The 26,910-nt window shown below is 44.9% G+C and overlaps 1 protein-coding gene across 1 annotated transcript in view; it reads right to left on the bottom strand.

The window, feature by feature from the left end:
• Positions 1–23,167, bottom strand: part of LOC308291241 (metabotropic glutamate receptor 4-like) — a gene marked incomplete at both ends in the record, with an annotated part of 134,254 nt that extends 111,087 nt beyond the window's left edge. Inside the window, one exon of the mRNA XM_080733214.1 lies at positions 23,056–23,167. Within this exon, the coding sequence (XP_080589340.1) occupies positions 23,056–23,167 (112 nt within the window). The remainder of the gene's footprint in view (positions 1–23,055) is intronic.
• Positions 23,168–26,910: the final 3,743 nt, after the last annotated feature.

The raw sequence follows: 26,910 nt of genomic DNA, 5'->3' as shown, positions 1-26,910 counted from the left end.
GCATATCATTTTGGGGGTCCTTCAGGTGAAAAGGTTTGAGCACCGCTGACATAGAAACATAGTTTTTTTCAAAAAACCTTAAAAGGATTTGAAATATTCAAAGACTTGCACACATTTTCACAAAAAACAAATATATATATATATATATATATATATATATATATAGCAGATCTACAAGCTCGCAGCACGGCACTCTGTGCCGCGCTGTGAGCTTGTATATCTGCTATTTGTCAATGGTTAAAACACAAGAAAACCATTGTTAGGCTTTTAATTTCTATATTCTATATACTGTGCAATGTGCATGCATGGATATGCTATTCACTACGAAAAAAAACTTCACTACGAAATACTTTATGAAAGAAAATAGAGCCCGTTACGCAACGGGGAGACTGACACAAACACAAGAGATTCAAAGTGCTGACGTACGCATGCAGTCCATTTACTTTGTTTCCCTGTCTTTTTCTCCAAACCAATTACCTGCAAGCAGACGCTCTGCCGCAGGCGGGGAGACTTTGAACAATTATCAACACACCACTCTCGCTGTAAATTGCTTTTCATTAAAAAGGTCAAACCACAAGCTCTCAGTGTGCGTCTCTCGTCTATTTCTGTGTTTTTTTTTTCATGTCTGTAAAAGATTGGCGCTTCAAAAGAATGTAAAGTAGGCTACGTTAGAGTTGTGAAACATTGCTGAGTTCATATCTTCTTTTATTTTGTTTTTATACATTTAAAGCAGACAATAATTTTTTAGGCACATTTTTTTTTAATCATTTTTGTCCCGCGATTTTGCAACCCATTTTCACCTAGCCTAGTAAACGACCAACTTCCGTTCTCCAGGAGGATTCCATGGTTTCTGGAAGAGGGGCGGGTACGAGGCTAATTTTCACCCAGTGCCAATTGCCTAAGTAATCCTGGGCTCTGCTCTCCCTCTGCTGCGCTTGGAGAGACAACGGACTGACCTCATGCTTCCTTCAGTGCATGAGGAGTCCAAGTTGCTTCTTTTCACCTGACAGTGGGGATTTCCCCGGTTTTGACGTAGTGTGGGGAAGGAACACGTCATTCCAACCAGTTCCTTTTCCCCTCCATCAGGCACCCTGGTGGGCCAGGGGGAGGCATTATAGAGACCAGAACATGCAAACTCCACACAGAAAGGCCCGATCGCCAACCCCACCTAGGGTGTGGGCGCTGATGACGCGGAGGAGGGAACACGCCCCCAGAGCCCACAGCGTCCCCCGGCAGGAATCGAACCCAGGACCTTCTAGCTGCAAGACGACAGCGCTACCAACTGCGCCACCGTGCCCCTTTATACACAGCTCCTGAACCATTGTTTAGCCTCACGGTCACTGAACTCAAATATTGGACCCGATCGTCACAAAGCCACACGATATTTTCCAGATTTTCATACTAAATTGGTGCCTGGTAGGCTGGCGCACGGCAGCGCCGTACGAGCGAGAACACAAATGAAACCTTCTAGGAGGCGAGAGAGCGATGCGCTGCCGATGGAAATGGCGACACAGAGCTCTCGGTCTCTTGGGAGAAAGACGGATATATTTTTATATTTTCTGAATTTTCTGTGATGTTTTTTTTTTTGCGTGTCGGAGTGGTGAGGTGGGCGAGCGAGAGAGAGAACGAGAGAATTGGAGGCCTCGTTGTGAGGCTGTCCAAAACTATGACTAGATGAATACAAGTAAGACGCCTTAAGCGACGCAGGGCGCGGGGAAACAACAGACTTAAAAAAAATTGTCAGTGTAAATATGGCAATGTACACACACAGACACAAACACGTATACTAGGACTGTCTTTCATTTAAATGCACATTCGCACAAAATACAGAAATGCAACATTATAAGTGCAACTAAAACTTACAAGCAAAGGCTCTTCAAAGCACATGTGAGGAAGAAAAGGGCAGAGGAGATCAGTACACTTTGAGACTCTACCAAACTTTGGTAGTTTCAGGCGTGATGGACATCAATATTGAGATGATCTACCACAACTGAACAGGCTTAACACTAATTGCAGGTCTAGTTACAGCAATTATTATCTAATAATAATAAATAAATAAAAATCAACCATCATTCTCCTGTTGATATTTACTCTCGTTTTGAGCTTTGAGTGCTGGCAGCTGTGTGCCAATCATCCTCAGGTTGTGCCAGTCATTCTCAGCTGCCAGTCAGAGGTGAGAGACTGCATGGCACACTGTGTACCCGTCACTCACTGTGACTGGCACCGGGGCATGAGGGTCCTGGAACTTTGTTGACTTTGTGTTTCTGCTTCAAGTACCTGGGGCTCCTGGGTCAAGTCAACAGAGCAAGATCTTAAAGTGAGGAAGGCACGTGCATGGAGGGCCCTGAATGGCATGACCAGTGTAAGGAACTCCAACCTTCCCCGACAAATCAAACTCAGCTTCTTCTATGCGACGGTAGAGTCTGTTCTCCTATATGGCAGTGAATGCTGGACCCTGAAGCCAACTCTGCAGAAGTCTCTAGACGCCCGGGTGCTACACCAGAATGTTAATGTGTAGTACTCAACATCAGCAAGGGTACACACATGTCACGAACAAGAAACTGTGCGCTGGAATATTAAGGGTGAGCGATAAAATAGCAGCCAGGAGAATGAGACATGCAGGACACTGCCAAAGACACCAAGAGCTGCCAGCCAGCAAACTGAACCAATACATGGGCACCGGTCACGAGGACGTCCCACACTAACATGGATGTACTCAAGAAAGACGCAGGAGCGCAAAGCACCAACGAGCTGGCACAGTGTATGGAGAACCGGGACGACTGGAAGCGACGATGGAAGGCTCGTCTGAGGACGACCTAGAGAGATTTTTTGTTTTGCAATGAACTGTAGATCTGCTGTTTTCACTGTATTTGAAGTGAATAAATAATAATAAATATGTGTGAGGAGGATTCAACGATCTACCACAAGATCGAACTGTCCTTTTTTCTGCAAGGGCACACTTTTCATGTGCCAAGAATCCAAGGGCACACCAACATAATACGGGGGTGTAAATATCGTCACTGTCGGGAAGAAACCTTGTATCTCCAAGTTTAAAATGTGTACGTTTCTTCGCAAAGTAAAGCCCTGCTTCATCATACAAGGCTGTCGCACAACAGTAGCGAAAACAGACAATCTACAAGCACTGTGCTTGTAGATTGGCTGTTTTCACTAGTTTAAATCATTTTTAAAATGATAAATAGAATACTGGCTTTCAAACAGTTTCAAGGGGTACACTTGGCCCTTCCCAGGGGCACACCAAAGGTCCCCAGGCACAGTGGTTGAGAAACACTGGTCTAACTGACCTAAAATATTGACTAATCTTTTTTTGAGCGGTGGTCACACCGTCTCCTATACGTGGCCGTGTGTGTATGCGTCCGTCCGGCCGTGTATGTAGCCTCAAGCCTGCAGTACCTTTTCTGACCACACATGTTAAGGGAGGGGCGCTGTTGTTCTCACACACACACACACACACACACACACACACACACACACACACACACACACACACACACACACACACACACACACACACACACACACACACACACACACACACACACACACACACACAGGGGGAAGGGTGGGCAGCATGTGTGGTCAAGTATTATTATTATTATTAACAAACTGAATGTTTTAGGGTCAAATAAATTGGAGTGTGTGAAGAAACTACAGCGTTGTAAAGCACAATAACCCCGCTGCACCCACCCAGTAGTGCTGTTGCACAGCCTCCACGACCACCGCTCAGTTCACACGGGTGTGATTTTTTCTTTAGCCTCCCGTTTCCCTTCCAAGAACGGTAGTGGAGTCAAAAGTACAATATTTACCTTTGAAACGTAGTGGAGAGAAAGTCATGAGTCATGCAAAACTACAACTACTGAAGCTCAGATACTCAAACTGTGTTCTTAAGTACCAGTACTGGAGTACAAATATCTCCCAGTGCCAGTAGGTAAAGGCCAGTCAGCTGTGAAGCTCAGACTGCATTTCCAAGGCTTTTGGATCCTTAATGAGACGGAACATTTGGCTGTTTATCTGAGGTACTTTATTTTGCCATACATGCACGTGCACGCACACACGCATGCACTAATAGAGCTAGGATCGGGCAATTTTTTTCTGTCCGTTCCGAACCCGTGTCCGACAGTTTTTTGTCCGACCCGAATCGACGTCCGAGCATTAATCATTAATATGCGTCTGACCCGCGCCGAGGCCCGAACCTTATGTTTCCAACGCTTTTTCGCCTCGTTTCTTTTTCTTTGAAGAAGCCACTGATTTACACTCACTAGCAAACTTGTTCTAATAATATGCAGTGCATGCAGGGTGCTTGCTTGTTACCCTTAATGTGAATATTAAGCCACACTGTGGCTTGTGAAAGTGTTTCAATAGTAGGCTACGTTGGGGCTACTATTATTAAATAATAAAAACTATAATGCGTTGCGCTGCGCTGCGCTAGACGTCTGACACAGTTACTCGCTGACTCATTCATTCTGCAAGTTTCTGCGCCTGGAAAATAGCAGATCTACAAGCTCACAACGTGTTGCGGATACGAGGCATTGTGAGCTTGTAGATCAGACACTTTTGTCACGCCTTTGGCACCCGGGGCCCCTGGGGGACCCTGATGAGGCCTGTGAGGTTGCCCCTGGTGTGATTATTGTCATGGTAGACCCCTGGAGAGTGTTTGTGCCATATTTGGCGCAGATCCAAGCAACGGTGCGCCTTTGGCACCCAGGGGCCCCCAAATGAAAACACAAGTTCCATTTGGCAAACACAGTTCCCTTGCGAAGGGAGTGTCAGGATTAGCATTTTGTGTTTTCAGTTTTGTGTGTGCAGTTTTGAGAAAGCCGTTATTGTATTGAAAAAAAAAAAGAAAAAAAAACTGAGGACTGCCCATAAGTCCTACATCTCATTAGTCCTACATCTCATTAGTCCTACATCTCATTAGACCTAATTTGATTAGGGTTAGGTTTAGGCATAGTTTTACTGAGGTTAGGGTTAGGTTTAGGCATAGTATTTTCACCAGGTTAACATTCACCAGATTCAGACTAATGGGATTTAGGAACAATGAATGTCGGACCAATGCCACTGAAAAACTGTAATACAGCTGTGAACATGATTACGTTCACATCCTTTAGCCATTTAGACCGGGAACACAAATCTGTGTCATGTTAGATTTGAACCACTTTAACCATTATTTTATGCTTTAGCTTTTGAAAAATAGCAGATATACAAGCTCACAGCGCAGCACCAAGTGCCGTGCTGCAAGCCTGTAGATCTGCTATTTTTTGGGAAAATCGTGAACATTATTTTGTGAAAGTCTTTGAATTTTTTTTTTACCCGATTCTATAAATGTCTTCTAAATCCTTCTTCTAAACCAGTGTTTCTCAAACTTTTTCATGTCAAGGACCCCCAAAATTACATGTATTTGGCCGCGGACCCCCATCTCAAAATATGTTGTTCCAGGGACCCCCCAGAAGCAAATATTTGAGTTACAAATGCTTTTAAAAAGATATATTCAAAGCAAAAATAAACTTATTTTTTTCTTCTTTTCTTTCTTCAAAAATAGCAGATCTACAAGCTCGCACTTTTCAATAGTTAAAGCATTAAATAATTCTAGGCCTAAATGGGTTAATGTATTCAAATAGCTGTGAACATTATTGCGTACTCATCCTTTAATGTATTCATTGTCAGAACTCACTGAACCGGAGAGTAACAATACTACTACTATACATCTGACACAAACGCTCATACAATGTAATATTATTAAATAAAACACATTTGCTGCAGGCAGCAAAGACTTGGTAAAAATGCCTCCACAGCAGCAGCAGCAGCACAGCTTGTGTTTGACTGACAAGCAAGGGTCATCAACATGTCGTACACTGTTTTATACACCATTACAACGTTGTTATTTTTGATCACAAGACAGAATGTCAGTCTCCAGGTTTTCTCTACAATGTGTTTGACACTGATTCTCTATGACACCGGTTCTCAACCTGTGGGTCGGGACCCCCAGGGGGGGTCTCCAAATAATTATGGGGGTTCCCCAGATGATTAACTTAATGTGCAACATTGTTTTCTCTCTCAACAGTAAACAAACAAACATAAGGTTTAAGTGTAGACTGTAGAGGGTATCTACACATTTCTAAAGTGACAATTTTAAGACTTTTGAATAAGCCTACGCCTACCTCTAAAATGTCAAATTAAACACTGGCCAAATAGTCAAATATTAAAGGCAGAAATAACCGATCTACATGCTATTTTCACAATAGAACCGTGTTATACGAAATGTAACGCCTCAACTCTTAGTGCTCGTCAGGGTGGGGGGTCCCCAGGTAGAATAGGATTATTTTGGGGGTCGCGGCCAGAAAAGGTTGAGAACCACTGCTGTATGACAATATGGCACATTAGGAGTCCAACTAGTGGTTCTCGAATGTTTTCTTTGCAAGGACCACAATATATTAAATGGTAAATGGTGCATTTATATTGTGCCTTTATCCAAGGTGCTTTACAGAGATTGTTGCATTGCATTCACCCATTCACACACACATTCATACACCGATGGCGGAGGAAACCATGCAAGGCACCAACCTGCTCAACAGGAGCAACTAGGGGTTCAGAGTCTTGCTCAAGAACTCTTCCACACACCAACTCTGGGGGAGCCCGGGATCGAACTGGGAACCCTCCGCGTGTTCTAAGATGACACACCACAAGCCAACATGCTGCTTGCACAACGAATATCAACAATCTACAAGCACACAACGCATCACTTTTTTGGGGTGGGAATTTTTCAACAGGCCCTCATCACTGCTGTAGAAGATTAATTCAGAAAGGTCTTTGCGTGGTGTCGTCTGGAGAAGCAGTTTGCAGACATCCAGCCTCTGTGATGGAGGAGCAGTACGTCTACAGGGCAGCTCTTTTACTGCTGCAACGAGACAAACTTAACCCATTTAGAACAGGTACACATATTGTGTATCATTTAACTAATGAAAAATAGCAGATATACACTGAGTGCCGCGCTGCGAGCTTGTAGATCTGCTTTTTTTGAAAAAGTCGTGAAAATGTGTGCAAATCATTGAATATATGTATTTTCAAAGCGAACGTTTGTAACTAAAATTTTGCTTCTGGGTGGTCCCTGGAACTAGATATTTTCAGATGGGGTCCGTGGGCCAAATTCATATCATATCATATCATATCATAGGCCTATATATATTTTCACATGAAAAGCTTTGAGAACCACTGACAAGGTAGTCTCTCAAGAACAGACAAACTGAGCTCCAGTTAAGTGAAAAGGACCTTTTCTTTGACGATGGCTGGCCAGATTGCTGACACAGAAACACAGGTTTTTCAAAAAACCTTAGAAGGATTCAAAAGACACTTACAGAATCGTGTCAAAATTCAAATTTTCACGATTTTTCAAAAATAGCAGATCTACAAGCTCGCAGCGCGGCACTCGGTGCCGCGCTGCGAGCTTGTATATATCTGCTATTTTTCAATGGTTAAAGCATAAAATAATGATACACTATAATGTGTACCCGTTCTGAATGGGTTTTAATGGAGTTGAATTTATCAAGCTCTCAAAGCATACAGTATACGTGTCATGTTCACTCATTATCGGCTCTCTGCTGGAACAGGCTGAGGGAGCAGATATATTTATTTATGATAATTCACACTCCACTGTTTTAGCTCTGAGAGTCTGGCAGGAACCAGCAGTAAATTCATTTGCCCTCTTTTTATGACGGATAGTTTTTGGTATTTAGACGTTATGGTCTAATTCCTCCCTTGTAGTGCAGCGGCAGCCACTAATATCTTGTAGACCATGGTGTAAACAAAGTAACAAAAATACAATTACTCAAGCACTGGATTTTTGGGGACTGCCCATAAATCCGAAGGTTCATTAGTCCGAAGGTTCATTAGTCTGAATTTAGTTAGGGTTACTGAGGTTAGGGTTAGAGTTAGAGTTAGAGTTAGGCATAATATTCTTAACAAATTCGGACTAATGAACCTTCGGACTAATGAACCTTCGGACCAATGCCATAGACGGGTTTCTGGTCCACGTCACGTTTGATTCGGTACCAAAATTAGCCAATGAAACCAGGCTTAACCAGCGCTCCCCAAAACAACAGGTTTGGGGATTGGACGGACTGATTACATGATACAGTCACCTGTGCATTTAGTCTCAATGTTTGTAAACAAGAAACCCATCTATGGCACCGGATTTTTAGTACAGTTTGAGTTATTCTTTACTTTACTGGAGTGTTTTCAATAGGTTGTACTTCTGCTCCACTACATCTCAGAGGTGAATATCGTACTTTTACTCTACTACAATTATTTGACTTTAATACTTTGGAGATTTGTGTTAATTATTACAAAACATACATTGCCCACTTCAGCCCTGTATACACCAGTAAGACGCCTAAGGGTGAAAAGCGACCTTGCGCTATCTGTCTTGGCCATATATATGGATCCTGTTAGTGTGGTTCCCCTAACGGGATCATCTGGGATACAATCCCTTTTATGCCCATATATGGTGATCCCTAACAGAATCCCTTTAATGCCCAATGGAGATCCCTGCTCTGACTATCTGACACCACTGTGATGTCACCTGTTTAAGCCCATAGATGGATTCTGCTATTCTCTGTGCTTGATACCACACTGAACTAAGCATAATCAAGTCGATACTGGTGACGTGGTGTAACGGCATGGATTTCTACACAGAGAGGGACTTTCATTCAACCTAAGATGCTGCATTCAAGTACAGCAGAGTTTGGACAAGGCAATTCTCTTGAACGCTGCCTTCAGGTATGGCATGGAAAGAGGGCATTTGCATTTCTTTCACCCATAGAGAAAACTGCATTTGTGGTCTGGAGAGGGCACTTTTTACAGGCGGATAAAAGGACGTGTGCAGGGACGTGCTGGCCATTGGGAAAAGCGGGACAACTCCCGAACGGCCGGTTCATTCCCGGCCGGTCCAGGCCGGCCATTAGGAAAAAAATTAACTGTTTGCACAAAAGTAAAAATTAAACTGTTTGCACAAAAGTAGTGAAAACAGTAGTGTTTTCACTAGTTTAAATCATTTTTAAAATGATAAATACAAAACAAACGGTTTTGGACATACAAGGTTTCCACCCGACAACGACGAAATATAACTCATGTAATTGGCCCACCGGCTTGTCACAAATCTTTGAGTAGCAGCAGCAGTGCTATAGAGAGAGAGATCTCTCTCTATAGCACGCAATGAGGGCCTCTCCAACTCTTTTTCCCGGGCTGAATCAGGGGCCCAGCACGTCCCTGGACGTGTGTCTATGTGTGCACAATGTCTGCCTAATGGCAGACATCCAACAGAGCAGTGATGAGTCACAGCAGAGCTAAGGAGACACACACACACACTGGGCCAAAGGGACACATTATGGAGACACACGTTGGTCCAAAGGGACCCATTCTGGAGGAGACACTTTATAGAATGGACGACTAAATGATTTTTACCCTGATAACGGTCCCTGTGGGACTCCCAACGTTTACCTTGACTGTCTGCCTGCCTGTCTGTCTGTCTGCCGGTCTGCCTGTCTGTTTGTCTGTCTGTTTGTTTGAGACAAAGAAACTATTTGAATCCAATTTTCTTTTTACAAGGGTTCATCTTTTAGTAACCTCGCGTTCGTTCACAACAGGCCGTTTGGTTTCCGCCTAAAGCGTGGAAACCACTAGAAGAAGCGGCGTTTGTTTCCCCAATCCCTATTAAAATGCTCGAGTAGCCTATTGTAGTCTTGCCAGTCGCTAACAGTTGGACTAAAAGATGCATATACCAAACGATTTTTTCAAAAGCAAAAATACTCCGCATCAAGGAGTTTATTGGGTAGGCCCTAAAAGTATGTCCTTGAGTGCAGGGGAATATTTTGTGTTAAACTGAATCCGGTTTGATCTTTCCGGCAAATTGTAGTCCTTTGAGTACTACAACATGACGTTTTGTGGTTTCCGCTCCAGACCGGTTACAAGCCCGAAAAGTGAAGTGATCCCAGACTATCTTTTAGATGCTTTCTGTTGCATGGGGCATGAGTACAAGTGGCTAAATATCTCTTTTTAGGCACAATAAGCCCGCAAAATCTTTGTTACTATTTACACCAGCCCCCCCTTAAGTCACATCTGCCCATGAAAGATTGCAGTGCATTTTGAGAATGGGCTTATTGGGTCTAAAAATGCATAATTAGCCAATTACAATCACTAAAATGATAGAAAGAAGTAAATGAAAACATTTTAACGCCCATCTTTTCTTTTCTGTAATGGACTATTTAAAATATGAACCCTTGTTGTAAAAGAAAAAATCTTTAAGGCAAGAAACAGCTTCAATTGCAGGTAGGGCATAAATGGACCCAGGCAAACAGATGGTCAAAACGGGTCCTATGACAACAGTTATAACGGGGTTTGCATTAAAGGGTGGGGCATTCATTCAATGTGTACATCGTTCCATAAAAGGGACACAGACAGAGAGATACAGAGATCTCCATATATGGGCATAACATGGACGCAAACAGACAGATATCTCCATATATGGGCATAAATGGACACACAGGCAAACAGATGGTCAAAACAGGTCGCATGACAACAGGTATAATGGGGTTTGCATTAAAGGGTGGGGCATTCATTCTCAATTTACATCGTTCCCAGGTTGGCCAGGTCGCCGACTACACGACTAGTACTGATAATACACCTAATAATAATACTAATAATACACCAATAAACCAATAATGATGCTAGCAGGGGAGAGAGACAGAGACAGAGACATAGAGAGGGGGGGGGATCCACTCAGAGCTCTCTTCACGTAGATACGTATTAGCCTCCTCCTGGGCAGGGGTCATAAGGTCAGATGTGGCGCAGGTGGGCAGAATTCCCAGAATGCATTGAGACAGAGGCTCCAGGGTTGTTAGTGCCTCTCTCTCTCTCTCTCTCTCTCTCTCTCTCTCTCTCTCTCTGTACGTTCAGAGCTGTGTGTGTGTGTGTGTGGTGTGTGTGTGTGTGTGTGTGTGTGTGTGTGTGTGTGTGTGTGTGTGTGTGTGTGTGTGTGCTGCGCTGCGTGCGCAGGGGCGTCGTAAGGGGGGGGGGGGGGGGGGACTGAGTTACTAGGGCCCAAGGTGGAGGGGCCCTAGTAACTTTAGCTATTGAAAAATAGCAGATATACAAGCTCACAGTGAGCTTGTAGATCTGCTATTTTTGAAAAATTGTGAAAATGTGGGGAAAATCTTTGAATATATTTATTTTTTAAGCAAACATTTGTAACTCAAATTTTGCTTCTGGGGGGGGGGGGGGGGGGGGGGGGGGGGGGCAAATACATATCATCTTGGGGGTCCTTGACATGAAAAAGTTTGAGCACCACTGACATGGAAACATACGTTTCTTGCACACATTTTCACAATTTAAAAAAAAAATAGCAGATCTACAAGCTTGCAGCGCGGCACTCGGTGCTGCGCTGTGAGCTTGTATATCTGCTATTTGTCAATAGTTAACATTCATGGGGGCCCCGCAGTGAATCCTTGTACCTAGGGCCCAGAATTTGTTTTGACGCCCCTGCGTGTGCGTGTGCGTGTGTGTATACGTGCGTGCCATGTACATTCAGAGGTGTGAGAGTCAGGTTTGTTCCAGGAACAGAGGACCTCAGGGAATGCATTCTGAGGTGTAAACTAGATGTGAAATGCTTCTCTCCTATAGGTGGAAACCTGAGTGTGTGTGTGTGTGAGAGTGTGTGTGTGTGTGTGTGTGTGTGTGTGAGTGAGTGAGTGAGTGAGTGTGTGCGTGTGCGTGTGCGTGTGTGAGTGCGTGTTGCCTACGGATACAGATACAAATGGGTTCAGCAGAATGCATCAGACATGCAGCAAAGATCGTCGGGAGCGGGACTTGAACCCGCAATGCGCTGCTGTCAGGCTACACATCAGAGCCTAAGTGCCTAGACCGCTAGGCCAGCAGTCTGTCTTCTTAATCATAATACCTGATCGTCGTGTTTTAGGGGGGGGGGAAATCATGCCGCCACATCTTTAAGCGGAGTAAAACCTAGACAAATGAAAGGCTCTGAGATCTACAGTATACCGCTAAGCCAACTGACAAGGGCTTTGCACATGGACACGTTTCTTCGCACGGAAAAAAACAGACAATTTAAGAAAACATTTTAAAGAAAACATTGATTCTCTATGACCTCATGCACATCGGCTCCGAATTTGCCATGCGGCAGGTGGCTGCGGCGGTGCGTTTTCCCCCCGATCGAGTTCGATTTGTGCGTCTTGTCGCATGCGGTAAAAACTCATTGACTCCTTTTATGACTCCTTTTCGGATCTGCAGCACGGATTCCGCACGACATTGCACACCAAATCCAATGCGTTTTAATCATGCAGCAAACGGTAAAAACGCAAATCGCGCCTGTGTGCAAAGCACTTTAGAATCCATCAGTTCTTACTGGTTCTGTATGCCTCGTTATCACAGCTTCTTCCACAGCATGCCATGGGGATTCAGAACGGTGGTGGTTGAGGGGAACCTCATAGCCTTGAGCTCCAAGCCAACCAGCAAGAACAACTACAATCCATCATGTCTGCCACAATATCCCAGAGGCAGAGGCTGTGGTGTAGAGTAACTAATTACATACCGGTAAGTTACATTTATCCTATAAGGGGAGTAAACTATGGTGGTGTAAAGTAACTACTTGTACAAATGTACCCATAGATATGTTTATCCCATAGGGAGAACTATGGTGTGTAAAAGGTAGAAAGTACTTGTTATGCAGAATGCCCCATCCATGTCAAATGGATAAAAAAATATATTTTTGAAAATAGTAGATCACATTGTCACAGTGTGATCTTGTAGATATTTTCAAATGGCTAACATGTACTGTATATAAGGTTGAAGTGGTTCATGTATGATTTGTAATAGTAACTGTAGTAGTAACTAAAATGTTCAGATGATTGTAGTGAGTAATAGTACAGTAGAGATGTAGTGGTACTGAACAATGGAAATGCTCCAGTGTCGTAAACAGATCATCAAAATGTTACTTAAAGGAAAACTTTAGTTTTTTTACAACAAGGGTTCATATTTTAGATTGTAATTAAAGAATATAAAAGATGAGAGTTAAAATAATTTCATTTACTTCTTTCTATTGTTTTAGAGATTCTTATTTATTTCAGTGGTTGGGGGCATGCGTACAAGTGGTTAAATAAATACGTCAATTTACACAGTATAAGCCCATTCCCAAGATACAACACAACCTTTCATGGCTGGATGTGACTTATGGGGGCTAGAAGTGTCACTGTAAATAGCAATAGAAAAAAGGCTCATTGTAAAAAACATTTAGCCACTTGTACGCATGCCCCCATACGTACGCATGCCCCACATTTTAGCACGGTAAACGCGATAAAACAATAGAACGAAGCAAATGAAAACGTTTTAACACTCACTTTTTCTTTGCTCTAATTACAATCTAAAATATGAACCCTTGTTGTAAAAAAACAAAGTTGTCCTTTATAGGGATCGCCCGATTATCGAAACGGGCGATAATCGAAGTCGATATTCATAACATTTATTAATATCGCAAAATATCGATGTCGGAAAAAAAGTTGAAAAAGATTTCGATATTTTTTTTTTTATTATTATTTTGCATCTTGGTTACTGATTTTCAGCGATTTCCTGCTGCGGAAAACATTTTTAACGCTATTCTAGTATGTGGCGACTATGTGAGCCTCTAGACATTTATTTCAAATTGGGGGATACATTTTTTTCTTTTTTCCTTTTTTTACTTAAAATGCATATCAGGTTGATAATATCGGTTATCGGCCTCTTTGATCACGACTTATCGAAATCGAACATGAAAACCCATATCGGTCGACCCCTAGTCCTTTAAGTACAGTACTTGATTAAATGTACTTTACACCACAGTAACAGTAACGATGTAAATGCCTGTAAGCTCTGGCAGCGCCCAGAGGGTTTCTAGATCAATGAGATGGAATATTCTTTCATAGCTGCAGCTCAGTGCGATGGATGGAGACTACAGAGAATGCAGCTCAGTGCGATGGATGGAGACTACAGAGACTGCAGCTCAGTGCGATGGATGGAGACTACAGATAGATAGATAGATAGATACCTTTATTATCCCAAGGGGGAAATTCAGTTGTCCAGTAGTTGCACAGCAGTATACAGTTATTTACAAAGTTACAGAGACGTAAGAAAAAATAGATAAGAGGGAAAGAAACAAGAGAACAAAAAAAAGAGCAGTACAGTACCAATAAAGAGAAGGTGCATCAATAGAGGGGGCGAATAATATATAAGTATATATACATAAAGTGTCTTGCAAAAAAGACCATAGCAGTCAATGCTAGTTAGTGCAAACAAGTATCTCACTGTCATTGTTAAACAAAGCAAAAATACTCAGAAACTACCAACACAAACTAATAGTGCAAAGTAAAAAAAAATCAGTGCGAAAAAAGAAGAAACTAGGAAGCGTGTCACCGCAAGACGCACATGAGCACTCTTCCTGGACGGTCCTTTTGGGTCAAAGTCAATACAGCAATAGTTCCTTAGAGGTCAATGTCAATACAGCAAAGGTTCCGTCAGTCTAAGTTAGGAAGGGAGACCTTTTCAAGCGTCCGTTATGTGTCTCGTTGTACAGCTTAAGGGCAGCCGGTACAAAAGATTTTCCTAATCTCTCACATCTCCGTCCTGGGTAGGTAAAGCGGTCGTTTCCTCTCTTACTCCAGTAACTGGTGATCTCTAGATGGAGGGGGTGGGAGGAGTTCTCCAAGATGGAATCCAGCTTCCTCGCTGTGCGCACACTGGTTACTTCCTCCACCCCCTGAAGAGAGGACCCGACGACAGAGCCTGCTTTCTTCACCAGTCTGTTTAGGTTAAACGTGTCACCTGCTCTGTTGTTGCCACCCCAACATGTTATACCAAAAAAGAGGACACTTGCCATGACAGACTGATAGAACATCTGTAGCATCCTATTGCACACCCCAAACGATCTCAGTCTTCTCAGGAGGAACAGCCTGCTTTTCCCCTTGCTGTGAATCGCCTGTGCATTGTCCGACCAGTCCAGTGAACTATTCAGGTGTACTCCGAGGAATTTGTAGTTATCCACAAGCTCAACCACCTCACCGTTAATGGTGCTTGGCACCGGGGGGACTCTCTTGGAGGTGCGGAAGTCCACCACCATCTCCTTGGTCTTGCTTGCGTTGAGCCTGAGATGGTTAGCCTCGCTCCATTGCACAGTCCCTAACCACACCATCGTGCTCAGCCGTGTTGTCACCCGAGATCTTGCTGACCACCACGGTATCATCTGAGAACTTCTGCAGATGACAGGTCTTGGAATTGAAGAGGAAGTCCGATGTATAGAGAGTGAACAGGAAGGGTGAGAGCACAGTTCCTTGCGGGGCCCCCGTGTTGCTCACCAGCACATCAGACCGACAGCTCTGCAGTCTCACAGACTGTGGCCTTTCTGAAAGGTAGTCTGTGATCCATGCCACAAAGCCCTTGTCCACTCCCATCAGCGTAAGCTTCTCCGCAAGCAGAGACGGTTGGATAGTGTTGAAAGCACTGGAGAAGTCAAAAAACATAATTCTGACTGTGCTGCCCAGATCTTCCAGATGGGTGAGAGCCTTATGGAGCATGAAGGTGATGGCGTCGTCAACCCCAATATCAGCCTGGTAGGCAAACTGAAGGGGGTCCAGGTGATCACTGACCGCCGGTCTCAGGAGGTTCAGAACCAGCCGTTCAAAGACCTTCATGACCTGTGATGTCAGGGCGACTGGTCTGTAATCATTGAGGACCGAGGGGCGGGTCTGGATGGAGACTACAGAGACTGCAGCTCAGTGCGATGGATGGAGACTACAGAGAATGCAGCTCAGTGCAATGGATGGAGACTACAGAGAATGCAGCTCAGTGCGATGGATGGACACTACATAGACTGCAGCTCAGTGCAATGGATGGAGACTACAGAGAATGCAGCTCAGTGCAATGGATGGAGACTACAGAGACTGCAGCTCAGTGCAATGGATGGAGACTACAGAGAATGCAGCTCAGTGCAATGGATGGAGACTACAGAGAATGCAGCTCAGTGCAATGGATGGAGACTACAGAGACTGCAGCTCAGTGCAATGGATGGAGACTACAGAGACTGCAGCTCAGTGCAATGGATGGAGACTACAGAGACTGCAGCTCAGTGCGATGGATGGAGACTACAGAGAATGCAGCTCAGTGCAATGGATGGAGACTACAGAGAATGCAGCTCAGTGCGATGGATGGAGACTACAGAGACTGCAGCTCAGTGCGATGGATGGAGACTACAGAGACTGCAGCTCAGTGCGATGGATGGAGACTACAGAGACTGCAGCTCAGTGCAATGGATGGAGACTACAGAGACTGCAGCTCAGTGCGATGGATGGAGACTACAGAGACTGCAGCTCAGTGCGATGGATGGAGACTACAGAGACTGCAGCTCAGTGCAATGGATGGAGACTACAGAGACTGCAGCTCAGTGCGATGGATGGAGACTACAGAGAATGCAGCTCAGTGCAATGGATGGAGACTACAGAGACTGCAGCTCAGTGCAATGGATGGAGACTACAGAGACTGCAGCTCAGTGCGATGGATGGAGACTACAGAGACTGCAGCTCAGTGCAATGGATGGAGACTACAGAGACTGCAGCTCAGTGCGATGGATGGAGACTACAGAGACTGCAGCTCAGTGCAATGGATGGAGACTACAGAGACTGCAGCTCAGTGCGATGGATGGAGACTACAGAGAATGCAGCTCAGTGCGATGGATGGAGACTACAGAGACTGCAGCTCAGTGCGATGGATGGAGACTACAGATAGATAGATAGATAGATACCTTTATTATCCCAAGGGGGAAATTCAGTTGTCCAGTAGTAGCACAGCAGTATACAGTTATTTACAAAGTTACAGAGACGTAAGAAAAAATAGATAAGAGGGAAAGAAACAAGAGAACAAAAAAAAGAGCAGTACAGTACCAATAAAGAGAAGGTGCATCAATAGAGGGGGCGAATAATATATAAGTATATATACATAAAGTGTCTTGCAAAAAAGACCATAGCAGTCAATGCTAGTTAGTGCAAACAAGTATCTCACTGTCATTGTTAAACAAAGCAAAAATACTCAGAAACTACCAACACAAACTAATAGTGCAAAGTAAAAAAAAATCAGTGCGAAAAAAGAAGAAACTAGGAAGCGTGTCACCGCAAGACGCACATGAGCACTCTTCCTGGACGGTCCTTTTGGGTCAAAGTCAATACAGCAATAGTTCCTTAGAGGTCAATGTCAATACAGCAAAGGTTCCGTCAGTCTAAGTTAGGAAGGGAGACCTTTTCAAGCGTCCGTTATGTGTCTCGTTGTACAGCTTAAGGGCAGCCGGTACAAAAGATTTTCCTAATCTCTCACATCTCCGTCCTGGGTAGGTAAAGCGGTCGTTTCCTCTCTTACTCCAGTAACTGGTGATCTCTAGATGGAGGGGGTGGGAGGAGTTCTCCAAGATGGAATCCAGCTTCCTCGCTGTGCGCACACTGGTTACTTCCTCCACCCCCTGAAGAGAGGACCCGACGACAGAGCCTGCTTTCTTCACCAGTCTGTTTAGGTTAAACGTGTCACCTGCTCTGTTGTTGCCACCCCAACATGTTATACCAAAAAAGAGGACACTTGCCATGACAGACTGATAGAACATCTGTAGCATCCTATTGCACACCCCAAACGATCTCAGTCTTCTCAGGAGGAACAGCCTGCTTTTCCCCTTGCTGTGAATCGCCTGTGCATTGTCCGACCAGTCCAGTGAACTATTCAGGTGTACTCCGAGGAATTTGTAGTTATCCACAAGCTCAACCACCTCACCGTTAATGGTGCTTGGCACCGGGGGGACTCTCTTGGAGGTGCGGAAGTCCACCACCATCTCCTTGGTCTTGCTTGCGTTGAGCCTGAGATGGTTAGCCTCGCTCCATTGCACAAAGTCCCTAACCACACCATCGTGCTCAGCCGTGTTGTCACCCGAGATCTTGCTGACCACCACGGTATCATCTGAGAACTTCTGCAGATGACAGGTCTTGGAATTGAAGAGGAAGTCCGATGTATAGAGAGTGAACAGGAAGGGTGAGAGCACAGTTCCTTGCGGGGCCCCCGTGTTGCTCACCAGCACATCAGACCGACAGCTCTGCAGTCTCACAGACTGTGGCCTTTCTGAAAGGTAGTCTGTGATCCATGCCACAAAGCCCTTGTCCACTCCCATCAGCGTAAGCTTCTCCGCAAGCAGAGACGGTTGGATAGTGTTGAAAGCACTGGAGAAGTCAAAAAACATAATTCTGACTGTGCTGCCCAGATCTTCCAGATGGGTGAGAGCCTTATGGAGCATGAAGGTGATGGCGTCGTCAACCCCAATATCAGCCTGGTAGGCAAACTGAAGGGGGTCCAGGTGATCACTGACCGCCGGTCTCAGGAGGTTCAGAACCAGCCGTTCAAAGACCTTCATGACCTGTGATGTCAGGGCGACTGGTCTGTAATCATTGAGGACCGAGGGGCGGGTCTGGATGGAGACTACAGAGACTGCAGCTCAGTGCGATGGATGGAGACTACAGAGAATGCAGCTCAGTGCAATGGATGGAGACTACAGAGAATGCAGCTCAGTGCGATGGATGGACACTACATAGACTGCAGCTCAGTGCAATGGATGGAGACTACAGAGAATGCAGCTCAGTGCAATGGATGGAGACTACAGAGACTGCAGCTCAGTGCAATGGATGGAGACTACAGAGAATGCAGCTCAGTGCAATGGATGGAGACTACAGAGAATGCAGCTCAGTGCAATGGATGGAGACTACAGAGACTGCAGCTCAGTGCAATGGATGGAGACTACAGAGACTGCAGCTCAGTGCAATGGATGGAGACTACAGAGACTGCAGCTCAGTGCGATGGATGGAGACTACAGAGAATGCAGCTCAGTGCAATGGATGGAGACTACAGAGAATGCAGCTCAGTGCGATGGATGGAGACTACAGAGACTGCAGCTCAGTGCGATGGATGGAGACTACAGAGACTGCAGCTCAGTGCGATGGATGGAGACTACAGAGACTGCAGCTCAGTGCAATGGATGGAGACTACAGAGACTGCAGCTCAGTGCGATGGATGGAGACTACAGAGACTGCAGCTCAGTGCGATGGATGGAGACTACAGAGACTGCAGCTCAGTGCAATGGATGGAGACTACAGAGACTGCAGCTCAGTGCGATGGATGGAGACTACAGAGAATGCAGCTCAGTGCAATGGATGGAGACTACAGAGACTGCAGCTCAGTGCAATGGATGGAGACTACAGAGACTGCAGCTCAGTGCGATGGATGGAGACTACAGAGACCGCAGCTCAGTGCAATGGATGGAGACTACAGAGACTGCAGCTCAGTGCGATGGATGGAGACTACAGAGACTGCAGCTCAGTGCAATGGATGGAGACTACAGAGACTGCAGCTCAGTGCGATGGATGGAGACTACAGAGAATGCAGCTCAGTGCAATGGATGGAGACTACAGAGAATGCAGCTCAGTGCGATGGATGGACACTACATAGACTGCAGCTCAGTGCAATGGATGGAGACTACAGAGACTGCAGCTCAGTGCGATGGATGGAGACTACAGAGAATGCAGCTCAGTGCGATGGATGGAGACTACAGAGACTGCAGCTCAGTGCGATGGATGGAGACTACAGAGACTGCAGCTCAGTGCGATGGATGGAGACTACAGAGACTGCAGCTCAGTGCAATGGATGGAGACTACAGAGACTGCAGCTCAGTGCGATGGATGGAGACTACAGAGACTGCAGCTCAGTGCGATGGATGGAGACTACAGAGACTGCAGCTCAGTGCAATGGATGGAGACTACAGAGACTGCAGCTCAGTGCGATGGATGGAGACTACAGAGACTGCAGCTCAGTGCGATGGATGGAGACTACAGAGACTGCAGCTCAGTGCAATGGATGGAGACTACAGAGACTGCAGCTCAGTGCAATGGATGGAGACTACAGAGACTGCAGCTCAGTGCAATGGATGGAGACTACAGAGACTGCAGCTCAGTGCAATGGATGGAGACTACAGAGACTGCAGCTCAGTGCAATGGATGGAGACTACAGAGAATGCAGCTCAGTGCGATGGATGGAGACTACAGAGACTGCAGCTCAGTGCAATGGATGGAGACTACAGAGACTGCAGCTCAGTGCAATGGATGGAGACTACAGAGACTGCAGCTCAGTGCAATGGATGGAGACTACAGAGAATGCAGCTCAGTGCAATGGATGGAGACTACAGAGAATGCAGCTCAGTGCAATGGATGGAGACTACAGAGAATGCAGCTCAGTGCAATGGATGGAGACTACAGAGAATGCAGCTCAGTGCAATGGATGGAGACTACAGAGAATGCAGCTCAGTGCAATGGATGGAGACTACAGAGAATGCAGCTCAGTGCAATGGATGGAGACTACAGAGAATGCAGCTCAGTGCAATGGATGGAGACTACAGAGAATGCAGCTCAGTGCGATGGATGGAGACTACAGAGAATGCAGCTCAGTGCGATGGATGGAGACTACAGAGACTGCAGCTCAGTGCAATGGATGGAGACTACAGAGAATGCAGCTCAGTGCAATGGATGGAGACTACAGAGAATGCAGCTCAGTGCAATGGATGGAGACTACAGAGACTGCAGCTCAGTGCAATGGATGGAGACTACAGAGACTGCAGCTCAGTGCGATGGATGGAGACTACAGAGACTGCAGCTCAGTGCAATGGATGGAGACTACAGAGACTGCAGCTCAGTGCAATGGATGGAGACTACAGAGAATGCAGCTCAGTGCAATGGATGGAGACTACAGAGACTGCAGCTCAGTGCAATGGATGGAGACTACAGAGACTGCAGCTCAGTGCAATGGATGGAGACTACAGAGAATGCAGCTCAGTGCAATGGATGGAGACTACAGAGACTGCAGCTCAGTGCAATGGATGGACACTACAGAGACTGCAGCTCAGTGCGATGGATGGAGACTACAGAGACCAGACCTTCTGTTTAAGCATTCTGCGAGGAGCAGCGCGCTGGCAGGGTTGTAGCACCACATTCTGGGCCCTGGGTAGGCCTACAAGGATTCACTGCGGGCCCCCATGAATGTTCTTCATAGGAGGAACTGGGAATGCATTATTACGCGTTATTTTGTGCTTTAACTATTGAAAAATAGCAGATATACAAGCTCACTGCGAGCTTGTAGGTCTGCTAGCCTATTTTTGAAAAATCGTGAAAATGTGTGCAAGTCTTTGAATATTTCAAATCCTTCTTAGGTTTTTTGAAAAACATATGTTTCTGTCAGTGGTGCTCGAACATTTTCATGTGAAGGAACCCCTCAAAATGATATGTATTTGGCCACGGACCCCCATCTCAAAATATTTCGTTCCAGGGACCCCCAAGAAGCAAAATTTGAGTTACAAAAATACATAATATTCAAAGATTTGCCCACATTTTCACAACTTTTCAAAAAATAGCAGATCTACAAGCTCGCAGCGCGGCACTCGGTGCCGCGCTGTGAGCTTGTATATCTGCTATTTTTCAATAGCTAAAGTATAAAATAATGAAAGCCCCTCCACCTTGGGCCCTGGTAACTCAGTCCCACTCCCCCCGCCCCTTGTGACACCCCTGCGAGCTGGTCAGGATAATGGATCTATAAAGTGTCCACGGTGGAAGCTGTTATATGGATCAGTGACCAGCCAGCTGGCCTGACTTAACCTGAACCCCACACTGAAGACAATCTATGGTTTATTGTCAACAAGATGAGAGAAAGCCAGACTCAACCATAAAGAAGAGCTTAAAGGGATATTCGACTTAAAAAAAAAAAAAACTTTTGTTCATTTTATCGTCTAATCAGGCTTTTATGAACACCCCGAACTGTTTTTAATTTGCTTCATTCGATATTTATATTTGATGTAAATGTTATCTGGCCCTCCAGGCTCAGGGCCTCTCCCCACACACACCCATTGTAACTTCAAACTCCATTTTAACCATGATAGATGCATTACAAACACCCATTATTTTTTCTGGTGACTCATAATACCACCCTAATACGTGAGCAGGCCGTGTTTTTTCAATAACTTTTTTCTTTTATTTTTAATAATTCTTTGGGAAAATGGAAAAAAAATCAATACAAAACTTTTTTATTAAAAATAAATGAAAAAGGTTATTGAAAAAACAGGGCCTGCTCACGTATTAGGAGGGTAGTATGAGTCACCAGAAAAAATAACTGGTGTTCTTAATGAATCTATCATGGTTAAAATGGAGTTTGAAGTTACAATGGGTGTGTGTGGGGAGAGGGCCTGAGCCTGGAGTTTTTTTTTAAGTGAAATATCCCTTTAAGGCTGCTATCAAAGCAAACCTGGTCTTCCAGAACACCTCTAGACACTGCAAGCACACGCACGCACGCACGCACCCACACACACACACGCACGAACTCACGCACGCACGCACGCACGCACGCACGCACCCACCCACACACACACGCACCCACGCATGCATGCACGCGCACACAGTCTAGAAGAGGGTCTAAATGTGTTAAACTGAAGTGATATCGATGCAAATTGATCCAAATATTACCCAAGTATTCTGGCGGAACCCTAGGGTGTCCCAGCACCCTTAGTGATGTAGACAACTTCTTGTCATCAACGTCAGACTCAAGAGAAACCCTGCTTCAGAGATATAGAGCAAGACGGATTTAACAAGTAGTTGGAGGTAGTTGAATATGGCGATACTAACGTTGGTAAACGTAGGACGACTCGGACCACCTACGTTTTCCAGAATCAGCTCACGGTAAGGACAACGTCGCTTGCCAACAAAATAGCCTAACTAGTTCAGGATTGGCACTCCAAATTGCGTCGCTAGCCGACAAATAGAGCCAAACTAGTTCGGGATTGGCACTAGAAGAGTTAATATCTTTGATGTAGACAATGTGACGTCGTCAGCGTCCAGACAGCCTTACAGAGACGTAGACAACGTGACGTCGTCAGCGTACAGACAGACTCACCGTCCTCGCGGCTCTTCTGGATGAAGGCGTCGACTCCGCTCTCGCCGTAGTTGCCCTCGGAGGCCACGGTGGAGACGTAGTTCCAGCGCATGGCCCTCACCAGGTCCACCATGGCCTGGGCCTGGTAGGTGTCCGGAGGCACCACCCTGGAGAAGTAGTCGTAGCGACTGTTGTCGCTCAGCTCCGGAGCCGTGGAGGCGTAGCTCACCTGAGGAATCTGGACAGGAGAGAGAGAGAGAGAGAGAGAGAGAGAGAGAGAGAGCGAGAGCTTAACACATGGGATCGGATGCCAAACATGTCCACACACAGCCCGTTCTCACCTCCACTTCTTCACCCTCCTGACGCACTTCAGACTTTCGGCGTCACCCGTGCAGACGCGTTGGGACGCTTTCGGCGTCATCCGTTAGAAGCAGAGGGAGAGTCTTAGTGCGCATGAGCCGACACATGTTTACTCGAACATGTATCCACCGTCAGTGGACGCGAACCATCGCCTTCAGTGATCGTAGGCATGCTGCCCTACCGACTGAGCTAGCAATCCCGGCTGACCAAGCCACTTTTTTGGTGCTTTTATCTTTGACAGCGTGGATTCTAACGCAACGCAGAGGTAACGTGTCCGAACACTTAAACTATGCCCAACCCTAACCCAAACCCTAAACCTAACCTCAGTAAAACTATGCCTAACCCTAAACCAAACCCTAACCCTAACCTCAGTAAAACTATGCCTAAACCAAACCCAAACCCTAACCTCAGTAAAACTAACGTGCCCGCGCCTCCGTGCAGCGGCGCCTCTGTCGTGGATAGTGGCGTGATAGGTAACGTTGTCTGGCTGGTAAACCTTACATAGCGGTCTCGAATCCCACTTCGGGAATTACTTTTTTTTCCCCTTCTTCTTAGACCACTGGGCTTACCCAAAGTGTCCCCTCTCTTAGAAGTATCAGATCTACAACCTCGAAAGCTTGTAGATCTGATACTTTTGAATTCTGAAAAGTAGAGTGTTTTGGAGATCTGAGATTTACACCCGACAGAGACAATATTGTGGTATTAACAAAAAGGTTGTGTAGCACGCACGCACACACACACACACACACACACACACACACACACACACACACACACACACACACACACACACACACACACACACACACACACACACACACACACACACACACACACACACACACACACACACACACACACACACACACACGGCAGCGTACTGCGGAGGAACAGCGTCCCAACACAACAAGTCAATAACAATCTAGTCTTCACCAGAAACCAGGAGATCTCACAACCAGCTCATTATATCAGATCTATACGACAGAATGAGGTCATTATATCAGATCTATACAACAGAGTGAGGTCATTATATCAGATCTATAAAAGCAATCCCAGCGCAGAGAGAACAGACAGAAGCTGTTTAGATCCAACAACTCAAACTGTGACTTAGAAAAAAGAAGAAAAAAAAAGTTTCACACTCACTAACTGCAAACTATGAGTATATCGTTGTGGTCAGATGGAAAGCTTGTATGTAAATCTAAAAAATGTACTTGAGTAAAAGTACAAAGGTATTGGCCTCAAGATGTACTTAAAGTACCAAAAGTAAAAGTACTCATTATGCAGAATGTCCTGTTTCACATGGTATTTTGAAAATAGCAGATCTACAAGCTCACAATGCACGTTGTGAGCTTTTAGATACCGGTATGCCATTTTCAAATTGCCAAAGTTTTGATTAGGGCTCCACTCCATAGGTTAATGTATGTTTTATTTTAATTTTATTTTTTTTATTTTTTTATGGTAATCTAAATGTAACTAAAGCTGCGAAATAATTGTAGTGGAATAATAGAACAATATTTGCCTCTGGGGTGTAATGGAGTAGAGGTAAAAGTACTGACAATTGGAAGTACTCAACTTAAGTAAAAGTGCCCTTTTATCCATCTGTAAAAAGTGCCCTCTCCAGACCATGACTGCAGTTTTTACTGTGGTGAAAGAAATGCAAATGTCCTCTCTCCATGCCATACCTGAAGGCAACATCCAAGAGAATTGCCTTGTCAGGCATTGACACTAAGGCTTGCCCACCTGCCCCTGGCAGGTAAATAAAACGTCAGGGCAGGTGAAGTTTGCTTTCAGGTTGCCCGACCGGGCAAGTGCTCATTTTAGAGGGGACGCAACAACTGTCTATAAACACAACACCAGATATCTGTCTAAACACCTGAACATGGCCAGCAGGCTCTGTCTTCTAGTTTGTGGAATGTAAAATAAGAGCACTGTTTACCTAGAATGTGCTGTTTTTACTGTGGCTGTGTGAAACCATAGACATATTCAATCATATTGTAGCTACAGTATGTAGGTATTTAGATTTGGAGATATTGAGGTGTGACATTTTTTATCGCACAGTCCCAGAAAGTAAAGAAATAAGTGTTAAATTGAGCGGTAATTAAAATCTTTACCTATCATTTTATAATGGACTATTTACTTTTCAGGCAAGTGGGCATGACCATCGGGCAAGTAGAACATGACCTGTACTTGCCCGATGGGCAAGTGCCTCTGAGACCTTAGTGTCAACCCCTGCTTGTCCAAACTCTCCTGAACTTGAACGCAGCATCTTGTGTTGAAAGAATTGCCCTCTCCATGCTGTTACGGTACCCCACATCTCCAGTATTCACTTGATAATGCTTAGTTCAGTGTGGTATCACATGCACGCGGCGCGCTGTTTTGACCGAAAGGCCCTTTTAGAAATGTCAGCCCCTGCCTCGACATTCTCTGCACGTCCCTGGTTGAGGATCTTCTATTTCCACCACCTTTTGAGTGCCACCCTTATGATGAAGTAGTAACTTAAGACAAAGATATCAAACGTTGAAACAGAGAGATATGAGGGAGGATAATATATCTTCTTGTCAGAATTCACAGAGCCTTCACCACCTCTAAGGTGCAGCCAACAAACACCCTGCTGTTGAAGATAAATGATTATGAATGATGAAAGATTATGAATTATGAAAGAAGGTCAACGTTTCAATAAGGCACCGGAGATGACTAATAATCACAATCTGCAGTAAACTAACTAACTAAAGTTCTCAAATGATTGTAGTGGAGTAAAAGTATGATTCTTGCCTCTGCGATGTAGTGGGTATAGTAGAAGTAAAAGTACTGAAAAGTGGGGTAAACTAAAGATGGCCTTACACTAGCAGATAATCGGGGCAGCATTGAAATCTGGTAGCATCACACAGGATACTCGTTTAAGATTCTCTTACTAGATAATCTACACACTATACCCGAATTAAAAAGCAAACTACACAATTCTCACATGTGGAGGCAGAAGAAGTAAGCATTGGGACGTGTACTGTGTGTGTACAGTGTGTGTGTGTGTGTGTGTGTGTGTGTGTGTGTGTGTGTGTGTGTGTGTGTGTGTGTGTGTGTGTGTGTGTGTGTGTGTGTGTGTGTGTGTGAGAGAGAGAGAGGGTGTATAGATCCACGTCTCGTCATATAAGCGGGCTGCATTTGTTGTATTGCTGTTGATGTAGCCTACTGACATTATCTTGCTTATTATATTGATGTATTAACTGCTTATTGTAAGTCGCTTTGGATTAAAATTGTCTGCTAAATGCCTAAATTTTAAATTGTAAATTGTCGGCAACCACACTTGCTTGCGTCCGAACAGCGGGGTCAGCGGCTGTCTTTGTCTCGCTCTCCCGCTGTAGAGTTCCATTTCATTAGCGATCCAGAATTCCAGATAAATATCAAATATTTTTGAAAATAGTCGGGGTGGCTGCGACCATCCTGCGAGCAACTCGGCGGTCAGATTGGATCTTTTTTTTTTATATATATACTTTTTATTGCAATAGTTTCAAATTTTTA

Source organism: Nannobrachium achirus, assembly GCF_963921795.1.
Source record: "Nannobrachium achirus genome assembly, chromosome: 9".
NCBI classification, from domain to species: domain Eukaryota; kingdom Metazoa; phylum Chordata; class Actinopteri; order Myctophiformes; family Myctophidae; genus Nannobrachium; species Nannobrachium achirus.
This window is presented reverse-complemented; position numbering and strand designations above follow the sequence as displayed.